This window comes from Rhopilema esculentum, chromosome 2 (assembly GCF_057945365.1).
Source record: "Rhopilema esculentum isolate cy_ngs chromosome 2, ASM5794536v1, whole genome shotgun sequence".
NCBI classification, from domain to species: Eukaryota; Metazoa; Cnidaria; class Scyphozoa; order Rhizostomeae; family Rhizostomatidae; genus Rhopilema; species Rhopilema esculentum.
Genome location: NC_142816.1, coordinates 3,803,954 through 3,827,607, shown reverse-complemented (window position 1 = coordinate 3,827,607; position 23,654 = coordinate 3,803,954). Strand labels below are relative to the sequence as shown.

Here is a 23,654-nt window from a genome sequence, read left to right as displayed (position 1 = left end):
AAAAATAAATAGTAACATTTATTCAGCTATTTCAGCTTATTGTAAGCTGGAAGTCATCGATGGAATTCTTTTTTCTTTCAATTTTAGTTATACTGTAGGAAACTTGTATCTTTTATAAAGTTAAGCATAAAAAAGACCCCCTTTAAGAGCAGTAATGCTGTATGAAGTAAAATGAAATAAGATATCGGTATTCTAAATATACTGAAACATTAATAAGATATGTCCTTCAACTTAATTCTGAACATTTTTGCTTTATCGAGTCCTAACGTCACCCTAACAGCAAAATGACTTGTCTTTTTAGGGAATAACAGAACATTTTAATATGGACAAGCCTGTTGGAATGAAAATGGTCGTCGATGGAACTGTTCCAAAGGTAAACAGTACCTCTTGAGTGGGGACTTATGCAATTCTTTTAGTGTTGAGTATGACGTTCCCGCTTACAGCATATTCATCAATAAATTTTTGCGTTAGGCAGCTATGCATGGAAATCCCTGGCTACTCTTATATGCTATAGTAATATTGCAAGTAATAGTAAAATATAGTAAAATCCCTGGTTACTCCTATATGATAAATCAATATAATGATATAGTAATGAATGCTTGTTAACTTTTTTGCTATCTTCCAGAGTGCTGGTTTGTCAAGTAGCTCTGCACTTGTGTGCTGTGCAAGCCTCGCAACCATGTTTGCAAATGGGAGACAGTTAACCAAGGTGAGACTGCTTCAATATAGATTCCAAAGCTGTTGTGCAATGTACCCTTCTTAGGGTTTCATGCTGTATTGACCATTTTTATTATCAGATAAATACAATAGCAATGCAAAAATCTGTAGGCAAGCAATGATTTTTTCAATCTTATTATAGGCAAGTTTCAGGTCTGTCTCTACAATTCAAATGCATCTTAAAGCAAAATTTTTCGTTTTAGTACGAGCTGGCTGATATCTGCAAAAAATGCGAAAGATACATAGGAACACAAGGCGGAGGGTAACTTTTATAAACTTTTTTCTACAAATCTACACGCCCTGGTGTATAAAACAGGACAAGGGCGGTCCTGTTTGCTTACTTAAAACATCCAGAACCGTTCTATACACCGAAGTATGTATGGCTCTGCCTATACGGCATCAAGCATTACATGGCGTACCGGTAAATCAGTAATTTTTGTGCTTAGTACATATAGAAAGCTGTAAATTTTAGTGTTATGCTACAGTATATATAATATACAAAGTACATAGGCCTTTAACCTATTTCCATTTAGTTTCTCACAGTATATCTGTGAACATTATATACAAAACTTGAAAAAAATAGGAATTATGTACACTGATAACAAAACCAGTCTAATTTGCAGCGATTATAAAAAACCAATGAATTATTTTAAGAAATACATCATTATATAGCAAAGAATTAAATATATCATGAATTATTTCTAATTTTCCAACTTTTTTTTCTCTTGTGTAATGGAGCTACTTGTCCCAGTATTGGTTCCTCAGAATTGGATGGGTTTAAATTGCGGGTTTTGTTCCATATGTTGCTACAGTCGTTTCCATACCACTTCTGATCTGGAAATCTAGTATTCCCAAACAGAATTTTATGTATTCGATATCTATAAAAGGGTTTAGCCTTTCTCCATAAAGTGACTTATTCGTTAACCAACCCTCCCCCCCTCTTACAAGATAAAAAAAGGACTATGGCATGGCACTTGTCTTTTTATTGCACGGTATTTGCCAAAGCTTTTTAGCGGAAGACCTTCAGTATTTCTGGCATTGGTATACATATTTTCCGAAATCCTAGAATTTTCCTCAGTGCTGTTTTTCTGGCACTTGCTCAACAGGGCTTGCAACACGTTTGTCCCCAAGTGCACTAATAACAGAAAAAACCTTCAATAACCCGAAGATTAATTGCTAGAACTTTGAATAAGGATGACGGAAGTTTCTTGACCCCCGTCTCTTGGTTTTGCTTGGACAGAGTCGGAGAATTTACATATTTTTGCTCAAAATGGATGCTATTTTACTTAAGTAACGATGTGAACCTTTATACAAGAGTTTACATTTCAAAATTTAATGCTGTTTTAAGGGCGTGTCTTAGTTAATATAAATGGATAAGGGTAAGAATTAAATTTATTTAGCTTTCTAACATTACTTTTCACGACTGTTGTTTCCAGTTTTCATCTTAAGAAATTGAAAGGTCCATTTAATTCACAGGATGGACCAATCAATTTCCTTCCTTGCCTTACGGGGGACGGTGAGTAACATGGCTTGTCTTTGTACCTTGCCTACTGTTTACAAATCGCTACTTATATATTTTAATCCATCTTGATCCCCTTACAGTCCTGTTTACTTAAGACCTGAAATGGATGGAGCTAGGCGATTTCAAACGATTGAATGATTACTGTATCGAGTGGGTTTTAGATAGATTTGCCTTTCCAATTAAGAAATGATTTCTTCGTAAGCAATATGACGTAGTGACTCCTTTACACTCTATGTTGTTAATCACACTGAGGCGATTGCAAGCCAATGACAAGGCTCTATCGATCAAAAAATGCATAGATCATCAATTGTTCCCAGTTTTGACCAGGCGTGAATGTCTCTCCTTTTACGCAGACTCGGTTATGTCAAAGGCGATTGCTGGAAGAAGGTTATGCTAACGAAAAAAGATTTTCACATGATATTTATGAATCTCGTTTCAGGCCAAACTGATTGAGTTCAACCCATTGACGGCTACCGATGTTAAGCTACCCAGTGGTGCTGTTTTTGTGATCGCAAACTGCTTGGTAAGATAAAATATGTTTCATTCCACTGTCGACTATTTGAGGTTTCAGTTGTTTTCTTGCTCTCACTATCCACTGCAACCTGGGGCGGACTGTCACTTTACTTCTGGGGTGGCTTTGTGGCTGTAAAAAGGCCCGTAGAGTGTGACCACGCCTTAAATAGGTGTGGTCACTTAGTCAACCTATTTCATGTACTCTAAAAATTTATTTAATTTGCATAGCTTTAATCATTGCCAGAGAATTTAGGCTGGATAGCCATTGTTTCCAACTAGAAAATTTTATGTTTATCATTGTAAATTCATGCATAAATTTAAAAATTTATCCTTATAAAGGGCCCGCATTTTAAAATTCTGAGAGGCCTGGGTGGCGATCGCCACCAAACCACATGAGCCAGTCCCCCTCACTGCAACTTTGATGAATGGACAGTCTGCCAAAGCCTCTAATCCCAGTAGCACTGCTTTGCGGTGCTGCTCTTGGTGATCCTTTTTAAAAGCTGCTAGAGTCTCTTGTGTTCTTCTGCAGTCAAAACACATACGCATTAATGTTATATAAAGGAAGGGGGAGGGCTAGAGCATGGTCTATACATGCCTGCTACCTGGCATGCACGTGTTTAGTCGTTTATCTCAACAGCTGTAACCAAATATTTGTACACCTTGAAAGGCCTCAGGAATAGATTTTAAATGGTTTTGCCGAGGGAAGAGCAAGATATCTGTTATTTACAAATCTGATTTTGCCTTAGAGCTTTTGTCAATTTTTGTTTTTTTTCAAGTTTAACTTAAGAAATTAAGAAGGAGAAATGTTTGACTGTGGGCTATTTCCATGATCATCAGCCAAATTTGTAACAATGAATGAAGCAGCTAAAGTAGCAATGAAAGGAACAGCAAAATGGTAATTTTCACACATATAACCAGCTGTAATTTCTGACCCTGAGCTTCTTTCATTGGAGACTATGGCCCCCTTGATAATATGGTTTACTCAACTCTACTCCTACGGTTTTCCCAGTTTCCAGTAAAAAGGCTTATCTTGTGTCATCCTTATCTTGTGTGATGTCTGAAAGCAGATTCAAACTTTGTCTAGTCTTCCGTACCCTTTTTGGTTATGTAATAAACAGAAAATGGGTCTTTTTTCATTTTCCAGACATTTTTGAGTAGATGTTAATTTTCAACTACAATGCCTGCCAAAAGTACTTGGAACACCCAGCAATTTACGCTGCATTTGATATCTTCAATTCCTTTCATGAAGAAAAAATCACTTCTTCCGCCCCCTTCCCCCTAAAACAATGTTAATAATTTAGAGAAATATCATAAAAGAAGCGCAAAAGAAAGTGCTTCCTAAAATCCAAACCCGTTTGATAGTAAACCAACATTGTTCTGTAGGGGAGAGGGAGATTATTGACGTCAGTGTTCCAAGACTTTTGGCAGGCATTGTAATTCTTTCATGCAGTATAAAGTTTAAAAAAATTTAATTATCAAGAAATTTTTATTTTAATGATGATGATGATGATTCAACATTTTATTTTGAATGTAATTGAATTCACTTCGATACGATTATTACAGCGAGAAATGAAAAAGTCTGAGACAGCTGGCACTCATTTCAACGTGAGGGTTGCGGAGGACCGCGTCGCTGGGCAGGTGAGTTTTTGAACGTTTGGTTGTCGATATTAAGTGATTGGCAAGCTTTTTGGTAAAGAGAGGAATTTTTTATATCCAAACTTTTGTTAAGTTAAGGATCTAATTTTAATAAACCGGAAGACAATCACAATAGACCGTAAGTACGGATATGACAATTTGATGTTGGATTTGCAATTAGGAGGTCAGGGATGTTCCAAGTGAATAACACGAAAAGGGTTCTTGAAACAGGAATGTTTACCACGCGACACCCTAAATACAGTCAGTTTTATTAATGAAGGAGGATTGGTTCATCAGCAACACGACCTAGCAAGAGACGCATTGATTTATGCTGATGTGAATTATAGAATTCAATTCACTTTCAATTTAATTCAGTTCTACACCAGATCTAACTTACGAAGACCTTACGTTTAAAGAACACATTGTAAGACTAACAACCCCCACAGCCCCCTCCCTCATGTGAGACTCTTCTTTGCGTATCACACTCTCACAAGAGATAGGTAGGGTATGCCAATCCAATGGAAATACTGAATGAAATTTTGCAATTTATCATTATTTGTCAAGCTATAGTGATCTTTTTGCTTTTATGCATCATTTAATTGTTATGTGACCTTAAGCTTACAAAGATAAATATTTTATAGAGATACTTTACGGTCAAGTCTACGTAATAATTGTTAAACAAATATGTGTATATATGATTTACTGTTTACCGGTCTGTCATAAATGTTCTATACCGTTTCGACAGAGCTGTACATAGGTGCATAGATGAGAATGGTTCTAGGTTACAACTCCAAGTTTCACGCTTAAAGGCAATAAACAGATACTAAAGATGCTTAAGCTTAAGCCATCTTTCAGTCAAAATTGGCCAATCAGTAAGGGTAAAGCACCTCACACGTTTTTTGATTGGCCAATGGTTGATTGACAGTTATTTTAAGCCTTTAACTATCTATCGATTGCCTTGATGCGATAATAGTTGCTTGCCTTTGAGGCTACTGTTAAACTACTCTCTCTGCAAATGTTATTTTATTTAGTCGTTATGTCTTTAGATGTGTTGGTTTCTTGTCATTTATATAAAATATTTGATTTTGAGGTGTTGGCAAAACTTCATGGTCTTGACTGGAAGAACCTGCGAAGGCTTGCTGATGTTCAGAAAACACTAGGAAAAACATTGGCTGAGATGTAAGTTGGGTGTACAGAATTGTTGCTGTTAAGTCTGTGGGTGGAGTCAAAACTGGAACATCCAAAGGTGTTGCAAATGGGGATATGGGGGCGCTGCACGCCCCAATACTCTGTCTGTTGATACAAAAGAGATTTTTATGGGGCAAAAGAAGAAATTTCTCTTCACACCCTCCAGTATAATTGTAACAAATTAACATTTTTTTAGCAGCTGATCGTTCAAAGTATGGCACTAAAAATGCTTGAATTTGAACATTTTGAACACAAAATGTTGAGTTAGGAATTCTTTAAAGCAGCATATGTAATACTACAAGCTTACATTATCTATGGTAAGTACTTTAAGCATTCTATTAATATGAGCTTACGTATTAAATAAGACTAATTTTGAAAATAAATTATATTTTCCAGGGTTGAAATCGTGAAGGAAAAGCTTCATAAACAGCCTTACTCCAGAAAGGAAATCTGTGAAATACTGGAAGTATCGGTGAGGTTTTTTTGATTGTTTTTCTTTGAACTTCTTGGGCATTTGAAAGGGTTTGAATATTGGCCATTTTTTGACGGGGGCGTCTTCAATGTATCACCCCTTGCCCAGAGTCATGTTCAATTAAAGACACCTTGTCCGCTCTGTTTTTTCGTGGCGTAGTCATAAGAATTCCACACGAATGATCTTTTCATAGAGAGAGCCAATCAGGGTGAGAGATTTTGCAGATCATAAAGCATGGAATAACAACGCATGCATTCTTGTTTTCAACCCGTGAATAAGCAAAGGGACAGACAGTCTTCAAATGGACTAGATGAGAAATTTCCCCCCGTGATGCCCGCACAAGTTTTTTTAGAACAACCATGCCAATGTGGAACGTAATAAAAAATGATTCTTTATTTAATTTTATGCATATCCTTAAATTCTAGGAAGAAGACTTTATCAGTTACTGCCTAAATCCACGGCCAGTGTCAGTGGATTCCTTCAAGCTTCACGACCGTGCCTTTCATGTTTATTCTGAAGCAAACCGTGTGCTTACGTTCAAGCAAGTTTGTGAAGAGAACAAATCAAATTCGCTGGAGGTATGGTCTTATTCACTGTCCAGAAACTACCTCTAATTATTTTTGCACAACTATCCTGGCACAATCGCTGTCTGAATTTTGGATAGTTTTTCTTGGCCCAAGTAGCAATAAACACCGATAAGGCAGCTGTTTTTTGTTTCATAAGGGGTCTTTGCTAGTTTTAACCTTCTTGTCACCGTACCGAAGAAGTGTGTTCTCCTATGGGTGTAGCCATTCCTACCTTGAAGGGTTAGAGGCAGGGCAGTTGAATGTCTTTCAGATAGATATATTGAATTGATCATGAAATATAATTGTTTTCTCTAACGGTACTGAGCCACGAGGAATCTGATATCCTTGACAGCTAGTTTAAAACGGATTTCGGAAATCTAAAGGCCGGTTTCCACTTGAGCGAATTCTTAAGCAAATTCGCCAAACAGGGTTCCCAGAATCTCAAGAGGGCATTTTTTTGTAGTCAATAGTAACAAAACGATGCCAAAAATTTCTTTTTTATCTTCTTATCGTCTGTATCTTAGAGCTAGAACCCAATCATTCTCTAACATCACCCCCTCCCCTCTCCCCCTTTCTAATCCTTGCCGCTGAAATCTGTCCTTGATCGAAAAGCATTTTTTAATTATCGCCCCATTCAACAATATTATTTCCAACCAATTATCTTTTCAAAACCTTTTTAGTTACTAGGGGCACTAATGAACGAGAGCCATACAAGTTGCTCTGAGTTATATGAATGCAGCTGTGACGAATTAGATGAACTTGCTCAGCTTTGCAGGTATGTGTATCTTCACAGCAATGATTAAATGCATTAAGGTTCTTTAGAACGGGGGTTTCGGCTGCTAAAGCGTCTATAAAGGGGATTCTACCACTACAAAAAATAGTGTGACGTCATGAAGTTTACTTTAAGAATGTTTGACTTTTGACTACATAACCTGAAAGAACAACACAAAATACCTTTGAGAATGGAAATCTGCCAAATGTGGTCAAGACTAGTTGAGTAAATGGCATGTAGCAGCACTGGCCTTGAAAATTTATTTCTTGAAATGTCGATAGATCGGATGGATCGTATGAGATATACATACTGTTCCCATTTTCTAATTTATCAAGACAAGTGACACCACAAAACCCATAAATAGGAATTGTGTAGAATACTTTCCTTTCTAAATATGCAAATCAAAGAATAAGCGAATACTTCTGCACCTCTAGCCAATTTGACATCATGACAACAGTTAGTTTGGTATTGGGACTTGAAAATAAAAAAGGCTCTGAAAAAAGAGAAACAAATTGAAGTTCTTTGTTTGAAATGATCTTGCATAGGTGATGCTAGGGTAGGAGCATGCTACCTTTGTTAGAAGGACAAAAACCAGACTCATCGTTGTAAGCAGTTGAAGATTTCGTTACTTTTATAAGCAGGAATGAAGATGATGTTGAGATTTTATAAACCTGGGATGAAGAAGAGCCATGAAAAAGAGTCTCGTCCTACCCAGGTCGTGTCGCTGGCTCACAGCTTCTTTCAAGAAAAGATACTTTAGCTTATAGAAAATTTTGGGCTTTCAGTCGGTGATCCTTTGCAGTGTCACCGCCAATATTTGAAAACCCTGTATCTTTGTTGATATTTGTATGTCTGTATACTTTTCATTACTCACAGATTTGTAAGTTATTTCAATGATTATTGCAATCATCAATTGTCTTTATTTTTCACAGAGATTCGGGTGCCTTGGGGTCTCGTCTCACTGGAGCGGGATGGGGCGGCTGTACAGTCTCATTGGTGCCATCAAGTAAATTGGATAGCTTTTTGGAGAATGTGAAGGGGAATTACTACATCGGAAGACCGTATCGTGAAGCCAGGCTTGCCGAGAGCCTGTTCGCGACTGAGCCAGGCTCTGGAGCTTCGATATCCAAGGGAAACATCTAGGAACTTCTAATTACACTTTGAAAATTATGATTCAGTCGATTTTAAATATGATATTGAATAAATCTATATAAGGTGCTAGGCATCAAAATAGGAATCAGGCGGAGACGTGTTAGGACAAATCAAAGTGCTAGTTACGCAACACAATATTGCTTTTGCCATTCCCCGGCCCCCGTCCATTGGCACGTTGCAATGTCTTCTAATACGTCATTTCACCATTTACTCGAATTCGACATTTTTTGTAATAATTTCCCACTTATATACAAAGCTAAATTTTGAGAGAAAACTTGAGAACCTGAGACTGATGACAAGCAGCTTAAACCACCCCCCTTTTATATAGAGATTGAGTCATAGCACAGTGATGAATTATTGAATTACCATTATTGAATGCCTTTAGATAACTGACACCTTCTAGTGTCAGATACCTTCCAGTAACGCACGGTAGCTGACAACGGACAAACTAGTTAGTCTGAGAGTTTTTCAACGGCCAATGTACAAGTACAGAAAACTGATACCTTCCTACATCGAAATGTAGCTCTGAGCACACAGGTGTCCCCTGGCAACCAACGTTAGCGATTTCTGATTCTCTTACAGTGGTTTGAGTAACATGTATGCAAGGCATTGACACGTTACCCAAACAACAACTTATTGCCCAAACGCGTTTTTCGCCCTTTTTTAACCTACATATGCACAGCAAAGTTATTAAAGCTTCTTTTTATGCACAATCCATTAAACAATTAATTGTGAAATTTAGCCTTTTTTCCAATGTATATTTTCCTGGATTCTTTCAATTCTATATCATAAACGGTGATATTAGATATGATGTGACATTTAATCGAATATAGATTGCAAAAGTACTTTGAACAAGGAAGCAATAGAGTACCAACTTTACGATCCTTTTTCACCCATATGTGTAGGTACCATACTCGTATTCTCATAATTTTATTTTAAAGATTTTCAGTCTACGAGCCTCGATCATGCCCTATCCTCAAGCTCTTTTAATTCTGCCTCGTATAAATCAGGGATTAATTTTTTCCCCAAAATTCTGTCAAAGATAGTCGTTGTGTTGTATCTATTGAAGAAATGAAGGTTACTATCTCTCTTTATTCTTCTTCTCTGATTGAACATAGCAAGTTATAGATAAGCAAAAAAGCGTTGGGAAATCAGGGAATTTCAAGGGTTTGCAGTGTAGCCATGTTTAGGGAACTACCCTTCCCTAGTTCTAATTAATTACCTATTTACCGGCGGGGGTGGGAAATCCAAGGATTTAGCAGACATATAAAAAGTGGTGCACTGCAAGCTCAACAGTCATTCAGCCACACCTTTTGTGAAATAATGAAAAAATTGACCACTCCCATAACAATTATTATATTTGAACCCCTTCAATCAATATTTGACGACTTATCAGAGATAAAAGTGCTCAATATCTAACAGGGAATTCAAATTAGACTGCCTTATCAGAAGTTAATAAGGCAAATTTTGGTTCGAAAGAAGCTTTTCCAAACTTTCCTTGACCTCGATGCTGGTGTTTTTTCTGTTCCTATACCTTATTTTATGTGGCGTATGTTGTTGTATGGCGTATGAGACAGTACGTTGGCTTCCTGTACTGATTACAATAGCAACTGAAGAAGTGGGGAAGGGTGAGGAAAACGAGTGTGAAAGGATGCAGTAGCGTAGCCAGGTTGATAAGATTTTGGGGCAAGGCGATTTGAGCGAGGGGGGAATTAGGCTCCACACCCTTCTGAATACCAGAAAATGCCCTTTTTCAAAGATAATGTCTGCCATGGGGGGGGGGGGCGTCTGCCCCCTCTTGCCTCATCCTCACTACGCTACTGGCGTTTTGCCTTCAAAAATAAATTTCCATATAGTTTACGTACAGACGATAGTGAATGAATGAAAGTTTCTAATGCCTAACGAGTTTCGGTGTTGTTTAAAGGTAATTTTTCATGACAAGAGAATCTAGCCTAAAGTTCTTTCGTGTAATCGTAAATTTCTTCAGATTTCACTTTGACTGGGACTTTGATGAGAAGCAATAATTTTTTAGGAAACTATCAGAACAAATTTTATTTTATTTACTATCATATTGGTATGATAAATTATATTATATCAGTCATGAACAAATTCTTCTAAATTTTTGAGAAGAATTTTGATCGGAATTTGATGTCTCCACTCAACGATAGACCTTATCTTGTTATCTTGGGGTTATCACAGAAAAATTTGTGCATAATGTATGGTTTTTGACAACTAGACTATCTTCAACAGGTTTCCAAAATTAAAGAGACGTAAAAGTTCAAAACATTTGCGCTCGTGAGAGCATAATCCTCCGTGAGTGCCTGTCCGAAAAACCTCGGTTTGTAAATGGTGAATTGTGTTTACTTTTGAACCAGCAGAAATTAAACATTCCGATTCCTTTAGACCCACGACACCATGGTCTCGTACGTGTACTCATGAGTACAAATTTTCTTTGGTTGAACCTTTAACGTACCAAAATAACATTGCAAAAAGACCTTACCACGAATTGCATCAAGTGCAAACAAGGTCGCTAAATAATTGGGCTTGTCTAAAACACAGACCATGAATGAAGATTTTCAAATGTGTTCGTTCGCATTCAAATGATGGTCTGTACTATATGAAAGGATCCCCACAGTTAGTGTGCAGGGGTCAAAGGAAGGGACTCGAACATAGATGGAAGACAGCAAGATTTCCCAGCTGTGAGTCTTCTTGTATTTAAGTATTTTTATCATTTCTCTGATTTTTGCAAATTTATTATTGATAAGACCCGGAGAACTGTTGCTCCTTGTGTCAAATTGAAATGCTATTGTTTGTTTTTGACCAAACAATATGTTCTAGGCCCATGTTGTCGAAGCAAGAAAGAAATCAGTTTATAGTGCTGCAGACTTCTGGGGTTTCCACAGCAAACAATAAATAGTTATACATGATTCTGGGGTTATCTGCTTAGTTGAACTCAGAATCAAAGGTTCATAATTTGCAAAAATGCAAAGATTTCCAGCATTGGTTTCATGTGAAATTCCTGAGAAGGTTTTTTGCTTCGAGCTAGTTGCAATTGCTAAAAAGCTCTCTACACCATCTGCATCAGCTTCAGCACCAGACGTCAGGGATGTGATTTTTTTACCTTGCCTGCAGCTGGTGACAACTTCCTATCGATAAAATAAGTGGTGTTTCTGGGAATTAGAAATTTGTAGTAAAGAAACGAGAGTTGAAATGTACCTAGTTGTGGAAATAATTTGTGCGGATGGAGGTGTTGGAGAAAACAGTGTGAAGAACTGAAAAGGGAAGTCTTTTCCGTTTGTTGCAACGATGCAGTGATGAAACTTTTGAACTTGCATGAGCTTTGCTGTTTTTTCTAGGTATTTAAAATTGTGTTCACTAGATAGGGCTTGAAAAATATTTTCTACTTGTGGTTTATTACCTAAGGTGTCATTTAAACTGTACGAAAGTCACATGCCCTTCATCAGTTGTAAGACCTGTTGTAGGACACAGTAGAAATTTTGCAAATACAACATGCACAAATTTTTGCCAACATTAAGAAACATATCTCTTATTTGTTTCAGTTTGATTTATTTGTTAAAATCTAAACATGGGATATTCTGACCAGTTTTCAAAATAACCATGCCACATAAATTTTGAGGTGCTTTTTTCTAGCTTCCCAATTTTTTGGTAACCTGTGTTCTGTTAAAACTGAAAATCAACAAACTTGGTCTCACTTCACTTTCATCTTGGTTCCCCCTTTTTTATCAGTTGTTTGGGCCGCTGACTACAGACCCAAGTGTCTGTGGTTCGAGTCCCTGACATGACCAAACTTTCACCCAGAGTGGGGAGAGTTGCCTGCTCTTTGTACTTCCAGGCGTATGAATCACGAGGTGATGTCATATTGAAAGGAAGGACGAGGACACTGCTCAATAAGCATAGCTTCTCAGTGTCCTAAAAACTACCTTTGGATGCTAGGTAGAAACAATTACAAATACAAAATACAAAATACAAATACAATTAGGGCTTTGATATAGGCCCATTCAAACTTACCTAAAACATATTAAACAAAAAGAAAGCATCATATTCCTGTTTATGTTATATAAAACAAGTATTGCAAATTAGTCACCCATTAGCTGAACCAACTGATTATTTTCTAAGTTATATATCTGAAAAATGGATAAACAGTCTTCTTCAACTTTAGATAACTGTATGTTCTACTCCCATCACAAGAAACTTTGCCAGTACTGATAATTATTTCTTGTATTACCTTTTTGAACAAAAAAAAGCTCTGTGTATAATTAAGCTTTGCAAGTAGAAGAACGATTAAATGTGGCTTGATTTTCAGGTTGGCTTATTTAAATTCAGCCTGATTAACAGTTGTGCATGCAAGTCTTATCTTTTGTCCTGGTCAATTCTGAAGTCAGGTTTTGTGATTTTTTAATGAAAAATTGGTATATTTATCTGGTCAAAGGAATTGTGATAAAAATTTCAAATATAATCTTTAATACCTTTCTATACATTTTCCTTTAAAATGATATCTATTGATTCCAGCTTTTTATGCACCCTAAAGTAAAATTAACAAGCTTAATTTTGTGCAGGTTATGCACACACATGTAGTATACTTTTGTGTAATAAGGTATATACTGAATTTCCCACATTATTTTTCTGCATCAGATGAAAAAGCTTCTAGAGGAAGGGTGATAAGTTCCCTGTCACTTATCAACTGTTAGAACTGCCTTTAAGGGCTTGATTAAATTTCATGGAGCTGTCCTTCCACTTGTCATCTAAGAATTATCCCCCTCTTTTAAAAATTTTTTGGTTGATTGTGTCCAAGATCAAAATTTATACAACAAGGGGGATTGATCTTTGATGAAGTTAAAATGTTGTAAAATGACTGCAAGTATGCTTCAAATTTCAAATGAAACTTTTTTATCAGCAAAGCAGGAGTTAAAATAAGGTGCAAGGGGTTTTCAAAATCCTGAGAAAATGAAGGGAGCCATCAATAGTTAATTTGTACTTTGGTGTGAAGAAGCATATGTTTTAAATTTATAATCCAATTGGAACTTAGAACCGTAGAGTGATGTAAGGCTTGTGTCTTTCTGTTATCAAGTATTTGCAACAAATTATTTTTGGTGATTTATAATTTATAAGTAATTAAATCCTTTTCCTTGAGTTTGAAGAATCTTGGAAATCTTTCAGCATGTTTTGAGACCTTGTTTCAAAACAAATAAACTTTGTTTTGGAGAACAGATTCTTAGCAGGCTTTAACTAAATCCTGGATTTGATTTCTTTTTAAAAGGAAATTTTTAAATATTTTATGCCCTTTAGTTTTCTTTAAATCTAATTAATTTGTCCTCATTTGAAGTGCTCTCTCAAATAATTATACAACAAGCAAGTGAAAGTGAAAATTGATTAGTCTGATGTTTTAGTACAAATACTTGATCAAGATTGACTTTTTGTAAATGCAACGCTCAAGAGAGCATAAAAGCAGCATTCAAGTAAAGTTTCTTCACAAACCTCTCTTTTTTGTAATAGCTGCTGCAATTGAAGAAATGGAGCCTCCGCCAGAGAATCAAATTGAGGGCACAATTGATATTGGTAAGCATCAATAAACGTTTCTCAAATCATTAAAAACATTTATTATACAACTATGACAAAACATAATAGATGTTAAAAAAACCTTGCTATGAGAGAGTTAAAACTGTAGCAAAAAACAAGGCCCCCAGGGATATGGATACAGCAGGCAGTATCTCTTCCTTTACTTGCTCATAAGACTGTTCCATCGTAGTTGCCTTGGTGCCTGGTTACTCAGATGACATTTGTCCAAATCCTAGGCCAATGTTGATTCAAAACATAACAGCTAAATATTTTACAAGAAATTATTCATATGCTTCTTTTCTCAGATCAAGATGAGCAAAGCTTTTCAATTTCAAGTAAAAAAGCCAAGGTGAGTCAAAGCCCTCCTTGATGTCTTCTGTCTAGTTTTAAATTTTCATTGCATTTGTAAGTGAACATTGTAAGTGAACAAAAAAAGTAAAGAATCAACTAATTGTTTAGCTAAAAGTTTCCCAAATGCTATTTTTTCAATAAGCCTTGGTGCAAAGATCTTCAAACAATCTTCTAGTGATACAGAATTAAATATTTCTTTACATAGAGGGCTTTGGTGTATCCATGACTCCTACATCTCTGAAAATTCTGATGAGCTAGAGTCTCCTGTTAGGAAGAATTTGTTGCTTTCAAAACTAATATATTTTGCTTTGTTTTTGTTAATGTTTTAGCAAGCAAACATTTTAAACTATTGTCTTGCTTGTTGAATCTACCTTATATTTTATTGTCAATAAACTAATTGAAGTAGAAGGTTTCAGTCTGCTTCTGCAAGAACATACAGTTGAATCCAGTTAAGTTGTACCCAGGGTAACTGAGATATTCACAAAGTTTGACAATTTTTCCAATTTCCTTTCCGTTAGATTTTCCTACCTCATTGAAGTCAAATGCTATACTCCCGATAAGTTAGACATTTGCTAAGCTAGACCATTTCCTTACCTTTCTTTGAAGCTCTAAGTTAATGTGATTTAGCTGTATTTGAAAACTGTGAAGTGATTTTGAAGATTAATTCTTCATGTTAGTGTATGATCTGCTCAATTGCACAAACAGAAGGCCTATGTTTGGGCAATGGTGTTTCTAATAATCTTTTGACTTTTCTTTTGGTTCATTAAGCACCACCTAGCTCTCCGTCTCACGATTTCCCACTCAATGATAGGCATAGAAAATTAAGTTGTTGCCATAAAACAATGAAAATGCTTTATTCAGGCCAAAGTGCAATAGTCTTCTCGTGGGTGGCTCAACATTTAAAATTAAACCACACCTGTGGGACTAGTGATAATGTTTGTTTTAAGAAGTGTCCTTTTTAGGGAGATGGATGTGTCCATATTAGGTATGTGTTTGTTGTAGGAAAGTGTCCGTTGTGGAAAGGTGTCTGTTGTAGGGAGTTGTCTGCCGTAGGGAGGTGTCCGTTGTAGAGATGTGACTGTTGCTAATTCCATTGTATCCATTTGTCCGCTGTATGGATCTGTCCATTGAAGGAAAATGTCCGTTGTAGAGAGGTGTCTGCTGTAGGGAGGTGTCCGTTGTAGAGATGTGACTGTTGCTAATTCCATTGTATCCATTTGTCCGCTGTATGGATCTGTCCATTGAAGGAAAATGTCCGTTGTAGAGAGGTGTCTGCTGTAGGGAGGTGTCCGTTGTAGAGATGTGACTGTTGCTAATTCCATTGTATCCATTTGTCCGCTGTATGGATCTGTCCATTGAAGGAAAATGTCCGTTGTAGAGAGGTGTCTGCTGTATGGATCTGTCCGTTGTAGGGAGGTATCCGTTGTAGGGAGATGTCCGTTGTAAGAAACTGTCCAATATATGGAAGTACCCCTTGTGGGGAGGTGTCCGTTGGCTGAAATTTGTCTCTTGAATACTTTGACAACTGTAAAGATTTTGTTGGCTACCATTATTCCTCCTTGTTTGAAGATGTCCGTTATTTCAGAGGTTTCAGTATATTTTGTAGATTGAGGTTTTATTGTAATATATTCCTGTCCAATATGGCCTCCTGTTAATTGGCTCTTCCATCTGCTAGGTTGTATATTAATTTATCTTTGATAAGCGTATTTAAGCTCCTAAGCTTAGTGTAAGTGGCATTAAGATGATTTACCTAGAACTTACATCTGTGGGTCATATTTTATAAAAGAAGTAATAAAAATTTGATGAGCGTGGAGCAGTTATCCTGATTATGGTCACTGTGTGCATGGTATATTTCTGAAATGTTGTTGCATCTGGTTCATGCAGCAGCAAGCATCGTTTAGTGGCTTTGTTTTTTAAACACTTGCAGGAATTAGTGTTTTTGTTTTGTTAATAAAAGAAGATGAATTCGTATGCGTATGTAGGGAAAATGCCTTTAATAGGGGACAAATCCTAAACTAGGAACAGTTTGAGAAGGGTGGCCTACTTTTGTCTTCGATGCCTTAAGCCTCCCCAGCGTTGTTAATTTCACAGCGAAGTTCTATTTAATTTCCACGAGACTGGGAATTCGCTGTGATATTAAAATTCGATTTTCAAATTTAAAATTAAAGGCCTTGCCAATGTTTTTTGTCGACATTTCCAATTTGCCCAGAAAGCATGGGTAAGCCAACCTTGATTTGTCGAAAAAAAGAAAATCTCCCTCGTTGTTGCAACGGGGTTTTTTCAAGGGGGTATCAGACCCTCACCCCTCTCCCCTTAACGATAGCCATGGTGCTCTGATAGGTTATAAGCTGCGGCGAAATATTCCGATGCGAAAAAGTAGAACTCTCTTCTACTTGTTGCGGATTCGGTGCGAATTAGAAATTAAAGACTGCGCATGCCTTGATATGGTTGCCAGCAATTTCTCCGCGAATTCGCTGCTAATTTTGCCTCTTGGTAATCATTTTTAAGACTAACATCAAATCTTGATCGAGCCAGTAGTGGTATTAGGGGTATCCGGGGGTCTTCGGCCCCAGGTCCCGCACTTATTATAGCCAGAGGGTGACCCGAAATTGTAAAGATCACGATCCCTACAGATGTTTTCGGACCCGCAGTCCCGAAAACCGCTACTGAATCGAGCGTACTGTCTTCAGCACGGCAGTCATTCTCCAACAACTTAGCCACTTCCAATCTCTCTTATTATCGTTATTACAACAGAAAATCCTTGATCAATCAAACAGCTTTGCGTCAGCTGCTAGTGCCTTTCTAGCAATATAACTATGAGCATAATTCATGCAATGAGTTTTGAGAGATGGTAAACACGACGCGCAACCGTAATTGAAACCTGTAACCATCTGATCAGTAATCTTTTTACATTCTTTGCAACCTTATGGTGAGAGATATGAAAAAATAAAAAAGAGGACTAAGGGAATTTATGTGATACTTCCATGGTTAAACTGACCGGCAATTCACTCTGGTAAACAGCGTTGTCCAGAGATTTCCACCAAAGCAAAGGATTCCAGATAAAATAATAGGATTTCAATCAAAGTTGTACGAGATTTCCATGGAGTGATTTGCCCCTTGATATTTACTAGGCTAATTTGTAAACTTAGGTCAAACCGTTCTGAGTTTTATAGCAAGGATTGAGACATCTGGGTCCTAGACCTAGTGTTTCACCAAGGAAACTCTCTTTGTTTTGGAGCTGTTGTTAGAAAAAAGTGATGAAACAAAGCAAACAAAAAGTAGCAAAGCAGATGAGTATAGAGTGTGTTTTGGGTCATTGAACTGCCAAGCAGTTAATGACAGGCCCTGATATGTGAGAGTTTATTGAAAATAAATGAGTGAGTGTGCAAAGGAGGATATGGTTACACAAAGAAGTGTATGAATGAATAGGCGATGAAATGATCAAATGTATATATTATGGACGAGCCTCAACCAGGCTGTAGTTGCATGAATTTTCAGTTTGCTAGTTGTTCTGTTTGGATAGTGTCTACATCAACTGCCAAAATACTGAATTTTTGATAGTTTTTGTCTTATACAGTTTTCAGTTGAAGATGTTTCTAGGAGATTAGGTGACTTGAGTTTGCTTAATTAAGTCACTGGGAACTTTTTCGTATAAATGTTTGTGCAGAGTTTGCAATTTGACTTCGAATCAGATTTTGCATGTTAGATAAGTCTTATGTCTTTCTCTTTATATAAATTATCCAAGGATCATTTTTCTTCGTATGCGGGTTCTCATTTGAGCAAATATTGAATGACTGTTCTTTAGTTTTAATGTTTTTGAGTGTTCGGAGGATAATGTTTGGAGCTTTAGCAAAACATATAAACTTCTAAAACCCTGGAAATGCAGGATTCTACCTTTAAGAACGAATATTTTCTATCAAGGCAACACGCATTTCAGTGGTAACTGATTGGGGGCCGAAAATTTTTGTAAAGCTTATTCCACTCTGCAAAGATCTCTTCTACTTGCATGGATTTTCGCCGTTCAAAAAAATTGCAAAAATAAATGTTATGCGTTGTAATGGCCGCGATTACAACTGCAATCGTTGCTCTTCTACTTCAGACAACTCTTGTACAACGAAGAAACGACAAGTTACAATTTGAAGTTCAATCGATTCCCCGTTTACTGACAAAATACTTAATTAGATTCGTTTTTATATAAAAACTTCTTGCCGAGACTTGCTTCTTTGATACAAGATGCAGTCAGGCAGCAATTAATTTTGCAACACCATCGCGAGACAGGTTGCAAGAAACATTGCACCGTATAACACTAACTTAAAGAAAATGGCGACACCTATCTCTCCTTGGCGATTTCTGGTTGTTTTGCAGATCTATAAGATTGTTTCTTTTAAAATTAATAAACGTCAGTTTTGTGTGACGTCATTTGTGGTGGCCAGTCTCAGTTCTCTTTGAAATCGTTTTGGTTACCGATTCATGATCCATGTGAAATAGCTTTAACTTGTATTCAACATTAATAGGAATCTGGTAAAAATAATCATTTTATTCAGAGACTCGGTTTTGTGGTGGTGTTTTAATATCTAACCAGAACAGAACTGCGCCCTTTCTATGTTTAATTGATTCCCCGTTTTAATAACAAAATACTTAATTACATTCTTTTTTAAATAAAAACTTCTGCCCGAGACTTGATGCTTTAATATATTTTGATAATTCGAGGTTCGGGTGTTCTTTATGTTGTTCTTATTTCCAAATTGATTTTTCTGCAACTATATGTGATAAATTTTCCACCAAACAACATTTTCGCACGACCTTTTTTAGTAGCTCAGTTAATGAGCTGATAAAATCTCCTCTGTTTTGTTAATATCAGCGTAAAGAGAAAAAACATATTGTTTGTTCTGATTCTTCTTCATAGGTTGGTCATGCCATTAAGATTTTTTTTATTTTCAAGGTTGAGGCCCGATGTTCTTATTAAATGTATTGTTGTATGAAACATTTGTTCTGATTTTCTGATTAGATGAGTTAAAATTCGACCTTGAACTGGGAATACAGGGGAACATCGTATTCGTTTCTTATTTCACATAATTGAAAATATGTTCTGAAATACGGATTTCAAGCCCACTTTTTTATTTGAATGAAAAATGAATTTAAGATGTCACACGCAAAGAAAGACACTTGAATCCAACATAAGCATAACCTCACTAGAAAAACGCTACATCGAAGCAAAGTCTAATCTTAAACTCTTGGGACCAAGTATTTCACAAACTGTCACTTGATTATATCACTTCCCCTTTTATAGAATGATGGAGAAAGTTAGTCTTGTACGCGGAGGAGGGGTGGAGGTAACTTCAATAGGTAGAAGAGGATGTGCCATTTTGTAAAATGAAAAGATTCCCTAAAAGAAATTTTCCAAAAACCTACCCAAACAGTTAGATACAGTATGAAATGCATACCCTTTAATTTAATTCAAATCTGCATTAATCCAGCAATTCAATAAAGAAAATGAAAGCATATCACCTTTCGTTAAAAAATGATACCCAAAAATTTTAGGACATGCTAAAGATCAATCCAAAAATTTTTGATAATGTTTATGACCAGTTTTACCAAAATCGATACCCCAAAATTTATTTATTCTTGAAAAAGGGATCCCAAAATGGCACATCCCATGTTACCCCCTTCCTCCGGGGCTAGTACCATATTCTTTACTGCTGCTGATCTCTCTCGTTGTTGTTCACGCGATTCTTAATGCTTGAATTTGAATCCGAATCACTGTCAAGGTTTTCTTGAGCTTGAGGATGTAGTATCGGCTTGAAGAATGAAGCATTCCTTGTTCTAAACTGGTTTCCTCTCTGAGCTTTTATTCTGGTCCCTTTGCGCTTTATTGTCTTATATGGTTGATCCTTCAATCGGCTTGTAAGCTAGTTCGTTTTTTTGTTTCACCAAGACAAAGTCTCAAACTTTGGAATTTGACGGCTTTGCATTACATATTCTGTCTGCATGCGACATTGTTGGCTACGTAGTTCGTTTTAACGTGCTTCTCTCTGCCTATCTTTTATCTTGTTTCTCTCCAATATTGGAAGTTTGCCTCCGATTAATAGAAGTTTGCATGGTGTCACCTATGTCGTCGTGTGCAGTAGCGGCGCCCCAGTTCTCTAAATCAATTTTGTATTTCGTCTAAATCCGATGAGAAAATGTTGGGGGAGGGGTAACATTTTGGCAACGTACATTTATTGATGTCATCCTTTGATTTTCAAACTGCCCTCACATAGCCAACAGTTAGTTATGGGCGTTACTTTCAGGTAAAATTGGCTTTCCTTGTTTGTAAAAGGGCGTTTTCTAGTGCTAAAAGAACATGGCCTAATTTTTTTGTTTTGTCCCCCCAGAGCGAAGTGGCTGGCGCCGCCATTGGTCGAGTGTGGCGTTGTGCGGTATTGCAGCATGAACTTTATTTATCTAATCTAAGAGTCCTAGGAACTTATATATTGCAAACTGTTATGGAAGAGTTTGATGATTTTCTTAAATCGACCAAGGAGAGAATTCAGAATGTCAATTATTCTTGATTTAAAATATTCCACCAAGTTTAATACTAATTTATATCTTCATAAAGATTATATGCACTTTTCCCACTATTAATCCTTCAATGCTTTTAAATTTCCAAAGCTAATTTTCGGTTGGCCAAATTGAGCCTCATTATGCTGAAACTTAATTGAATATTGATCATGTGATAAATCGGTCAAACACAGGGGACATATGCGTCTTATTTCAAAGTCTACTGAACTCTAGTGTTTTGAAAATAACCTTACCGTGAGCTTTAATTTGTTGTCCATTGAGATCCTTCAGTGAAATAGTATTTATTCATTTATAAGTCACCTCATAATGCTGAACAAAAATTATTGTTGGGCTTCGAAAGAAAAATGAAACTTCTATTAATTTTTAATGGAAGTATGCATGAAATTTCGAAGCCAGTGGATTCAATTTGTGCAATTATGATTGCAGTGGACACGTGCTCGGATTCTAAAAGGAAAATAACCTGGATAATAACTACTCCATTACTTGGGGGTATTAATTGAGACAAGTCATTTTTTGAATTGCTGAACACATCCTATACCCCCGTCTTCAAAAGCATTAATTAAGTAATCTGTTTATGTCAAGCGATTTTCCCGGTGGTTGCAAGAATGATATTGTTAATCTCTTACCCAGGTTGTATAAATATTTTAGTCGAGTTTTAAAGTAAGGTGATATTTGGTGAATTTTGAACTGTTTCTCTACACAATACCCTTCGCATAACTCTGAAGTAATTGTTAAATAAAGACACGCGACGCGCACTGTTAGAAGCGTGACTTTATCGTCAACTTTACGAGATGACGAAAACAGAGGAAATTTTGTTGACGTCAAACGACAAGAACAACGAAAGAGCTGGTTGATGAAGATCAGCATATAATGATTGCATTGAGTAGCTTCGTGTTGCTTTTTCTCGCAATTTTTGATCGACACACTATGGCAGACAAGAAATTGAACTTTTTGGTGAGATTTTAACTTCAATTTATAGACTGAAGCAATTTTTATCATTGTTTGTCTTCTGCGAATGCGCGTCCCATTTTAATCTTAATACCGCACTATGCAAGTGCAAAACTACCTGCCATATTGAAATTTTGTGTATTATAAGCTTAACATATTGATAAAAAGTTTGCAATAAGAGCTAATAAATTATGAGAATTTAACAGCATGGTAAACGAAAAAGAGTGCTTTTCGTAGTTTTGGAATCTCGAGGACCCTTGACAATATTTCCATGCACTGTTAGTAAAAGATTTAACAAGTCATAATAAGTCGATTAAAGTATGTTTAATGTATCATCCGGGCTCCCAGCTTGTTTTGCATAATATTGTTGTGAAAATATTACCTATTTGTTGTAAAAGATTTTCAAGCATTGATGTCATTTTGCAGCTTTTCATTTTCTTCCCTTTTTGTCTCTAGCTTTCCACCAATTTTTAAATGTCTTTGTTAGTCGCCAAACACCAGGTCATGACGCTACAAGACTCTAGGCAACTCCAATCGCACGCTGACATGTTTACAAAAAACTCATTTCAGACAGAACTGTGTAACGTTGAAGCTAAACTTCAGAATCATCGAGTTTTATGTACTACTGATGAACATTTGTTTATTATAGCCTTTTATTATAAACATGTTTATTAAATTGAATATTATATACATGTTTATTAAACAGGATTTTGGTATAGCCTTTGGTGCTACTGTATTGTTTTTTGTTAAGGTCAATGGGTAGCCATGCCTATCATGCTCCCATTGGCATCGTCTTTGTAATCTTGCTCTTGTAAAATGTACTTTTTAGACTGTTTATTAAAAAACAAAACAAAATTGTTTATTAGAATATCGTTTATAGGAAAATTGAGGCTGAAAACTACTAAAATTTAAGTATAAATAAAACGTGATGATAAAACTGGCGTGCACCAAATGTTAGATTGAATATTCGTCTTGGTCTGTGACAAAAGATGGGCTCAAGCTATTTTGAGAATTATATACCGCAATTTTTAAACTTCAGATTTTGACTAAAATTAAGACCATTGGGCAAGAGATTACATTTCAGTGTTTCTTCCCCTTTTTTTCTCTGAAAGTATTTGCAAGTGTTTTTGTTTAAGAATAATTCAAGAATACATTAAAATTCAAAAAGTTGAAAACTTAACATTATAAGATCATTGTGGCTTAGGAAAGAAATTCTAAGGTATTCTATAAGAAGTGTTTATGGTTCAAAGATTTGCCTATACTTATTTCATTTCACAATAATCCTACAGTCACCTATCCCCTTTTCTGCAAAACTATATTCTAATAAGAAAACTAGAAAATAGATTAAACAATAAAAAAATCACAATGGCAGTATTAAAGTGTGATGCAATTATTTTGATAACACTTAATTTATTATATATTCTTTAGCGATAATATGTTTTGCTTACTCTGAAACAGTTTTTTCGAGATATGAGAAATAGGTGGTTCCCATTGTTCCATAATGTAACTCAACGGAAGAAGGGACAAAGGGGCTAGTAGTCCCAGTTCTATGCCATAGATTGGCATGTTTGTGCATGTAATGCAAAAATACATTGCCATCATTTCCCCCTCATTTGGAACCGCCAGGCCCTCCCAAAAGCCGGAGCTCTAGATTTATCTAACCCATGATTATCTTATTTT

At 36.3% G+C, this 23,654-nt stretch overlaps 2 protein-coding genes across 3 annotated transcripts in view; both read left to right on the top strand.

Moving 5' to 3' along the window:
- Positions 1 to 9,510, top strand: part of LOC135695644 (N-acetylgalactosamine kinase) — a 29,418-nt gene extending 19,908 nt beyond the window's left edge. The window contains exons 5-15 of the mRNA XM_065214790.2: positions 302 to 373; positions 626 to 709; positions 921 to 979; positions 2,194 to 2,233; positions 2,679 to 2,762; positions 4,316 to 4,390; positions 5,478 to 5,566; positions 5,972 to 6,047; positions 6,473 to 6,625; positions 7,294 to 7,388; positions 8,318 to 9,510. Coding sequence (XP_065070862.2) covers positions 302 to 373; positions 626 to 709; positions 921 to 979; positions 2,194 to 2,233; positions 2,679 to 2,762; positions 4,316 to 4,390; positions 5,478 to 5,566; positions 5,972 to 6,047; positions 6,473 to 6,625; positions 7,294 to 7,388; positions 8,318 to 8,528 — 1,038 coding nt within the window. The 3' untranslated portion in view covers positions 8,529 to 9,510. The remainder of the gene's footprint in view (positions 1 to 301; positions 374 to 625; positions 710 to 920; positions 980 to 2,193; positions 2,234 to 2,678; positions 2,763 to 4,315; positions 4,391 to 5,477; positions 5,567 to 5,971; positions 6,048 to 6,472; positions 6,626 to 7,293; positions 7,389 to 8,317) is intronic.
- Positions 9,511 to 10,296: 786 nt separating this feature from the next.
- Positions 10,297 to 23,654, top strand: part of LOC135695643 (oxysterol-binding protein-related protein 8) — a 39,010-nt gene continuing 25,652 nt past the window's right edge. The window contains exons 1-3 of one of the 2 annotated variants that reach the window (XM_065214788.2): positions 10,297 to 11,236; positions 14,052 to 14,114; positions 14,420 to 14,463. In XM_065214788.2, the coding sequence (XP_065070860.2) occupies positions 11,104 to 11,236; positions 14,052 to 14,114; positions 14,420 to 14,463 (240 nt within the window). In that variant the 5' untranslated portion in view covers positions 10,297 to 11,103. Of the gene's footprint in view, positions 11,237 to 14,051; positions 14,115 to 14,419; positions 14,464 to 20,638; positions 21,981 to 23,654 lie in introns of those variants that run through there. The other variant, XM_065214789.2, reaches the window with a different exon arrangement.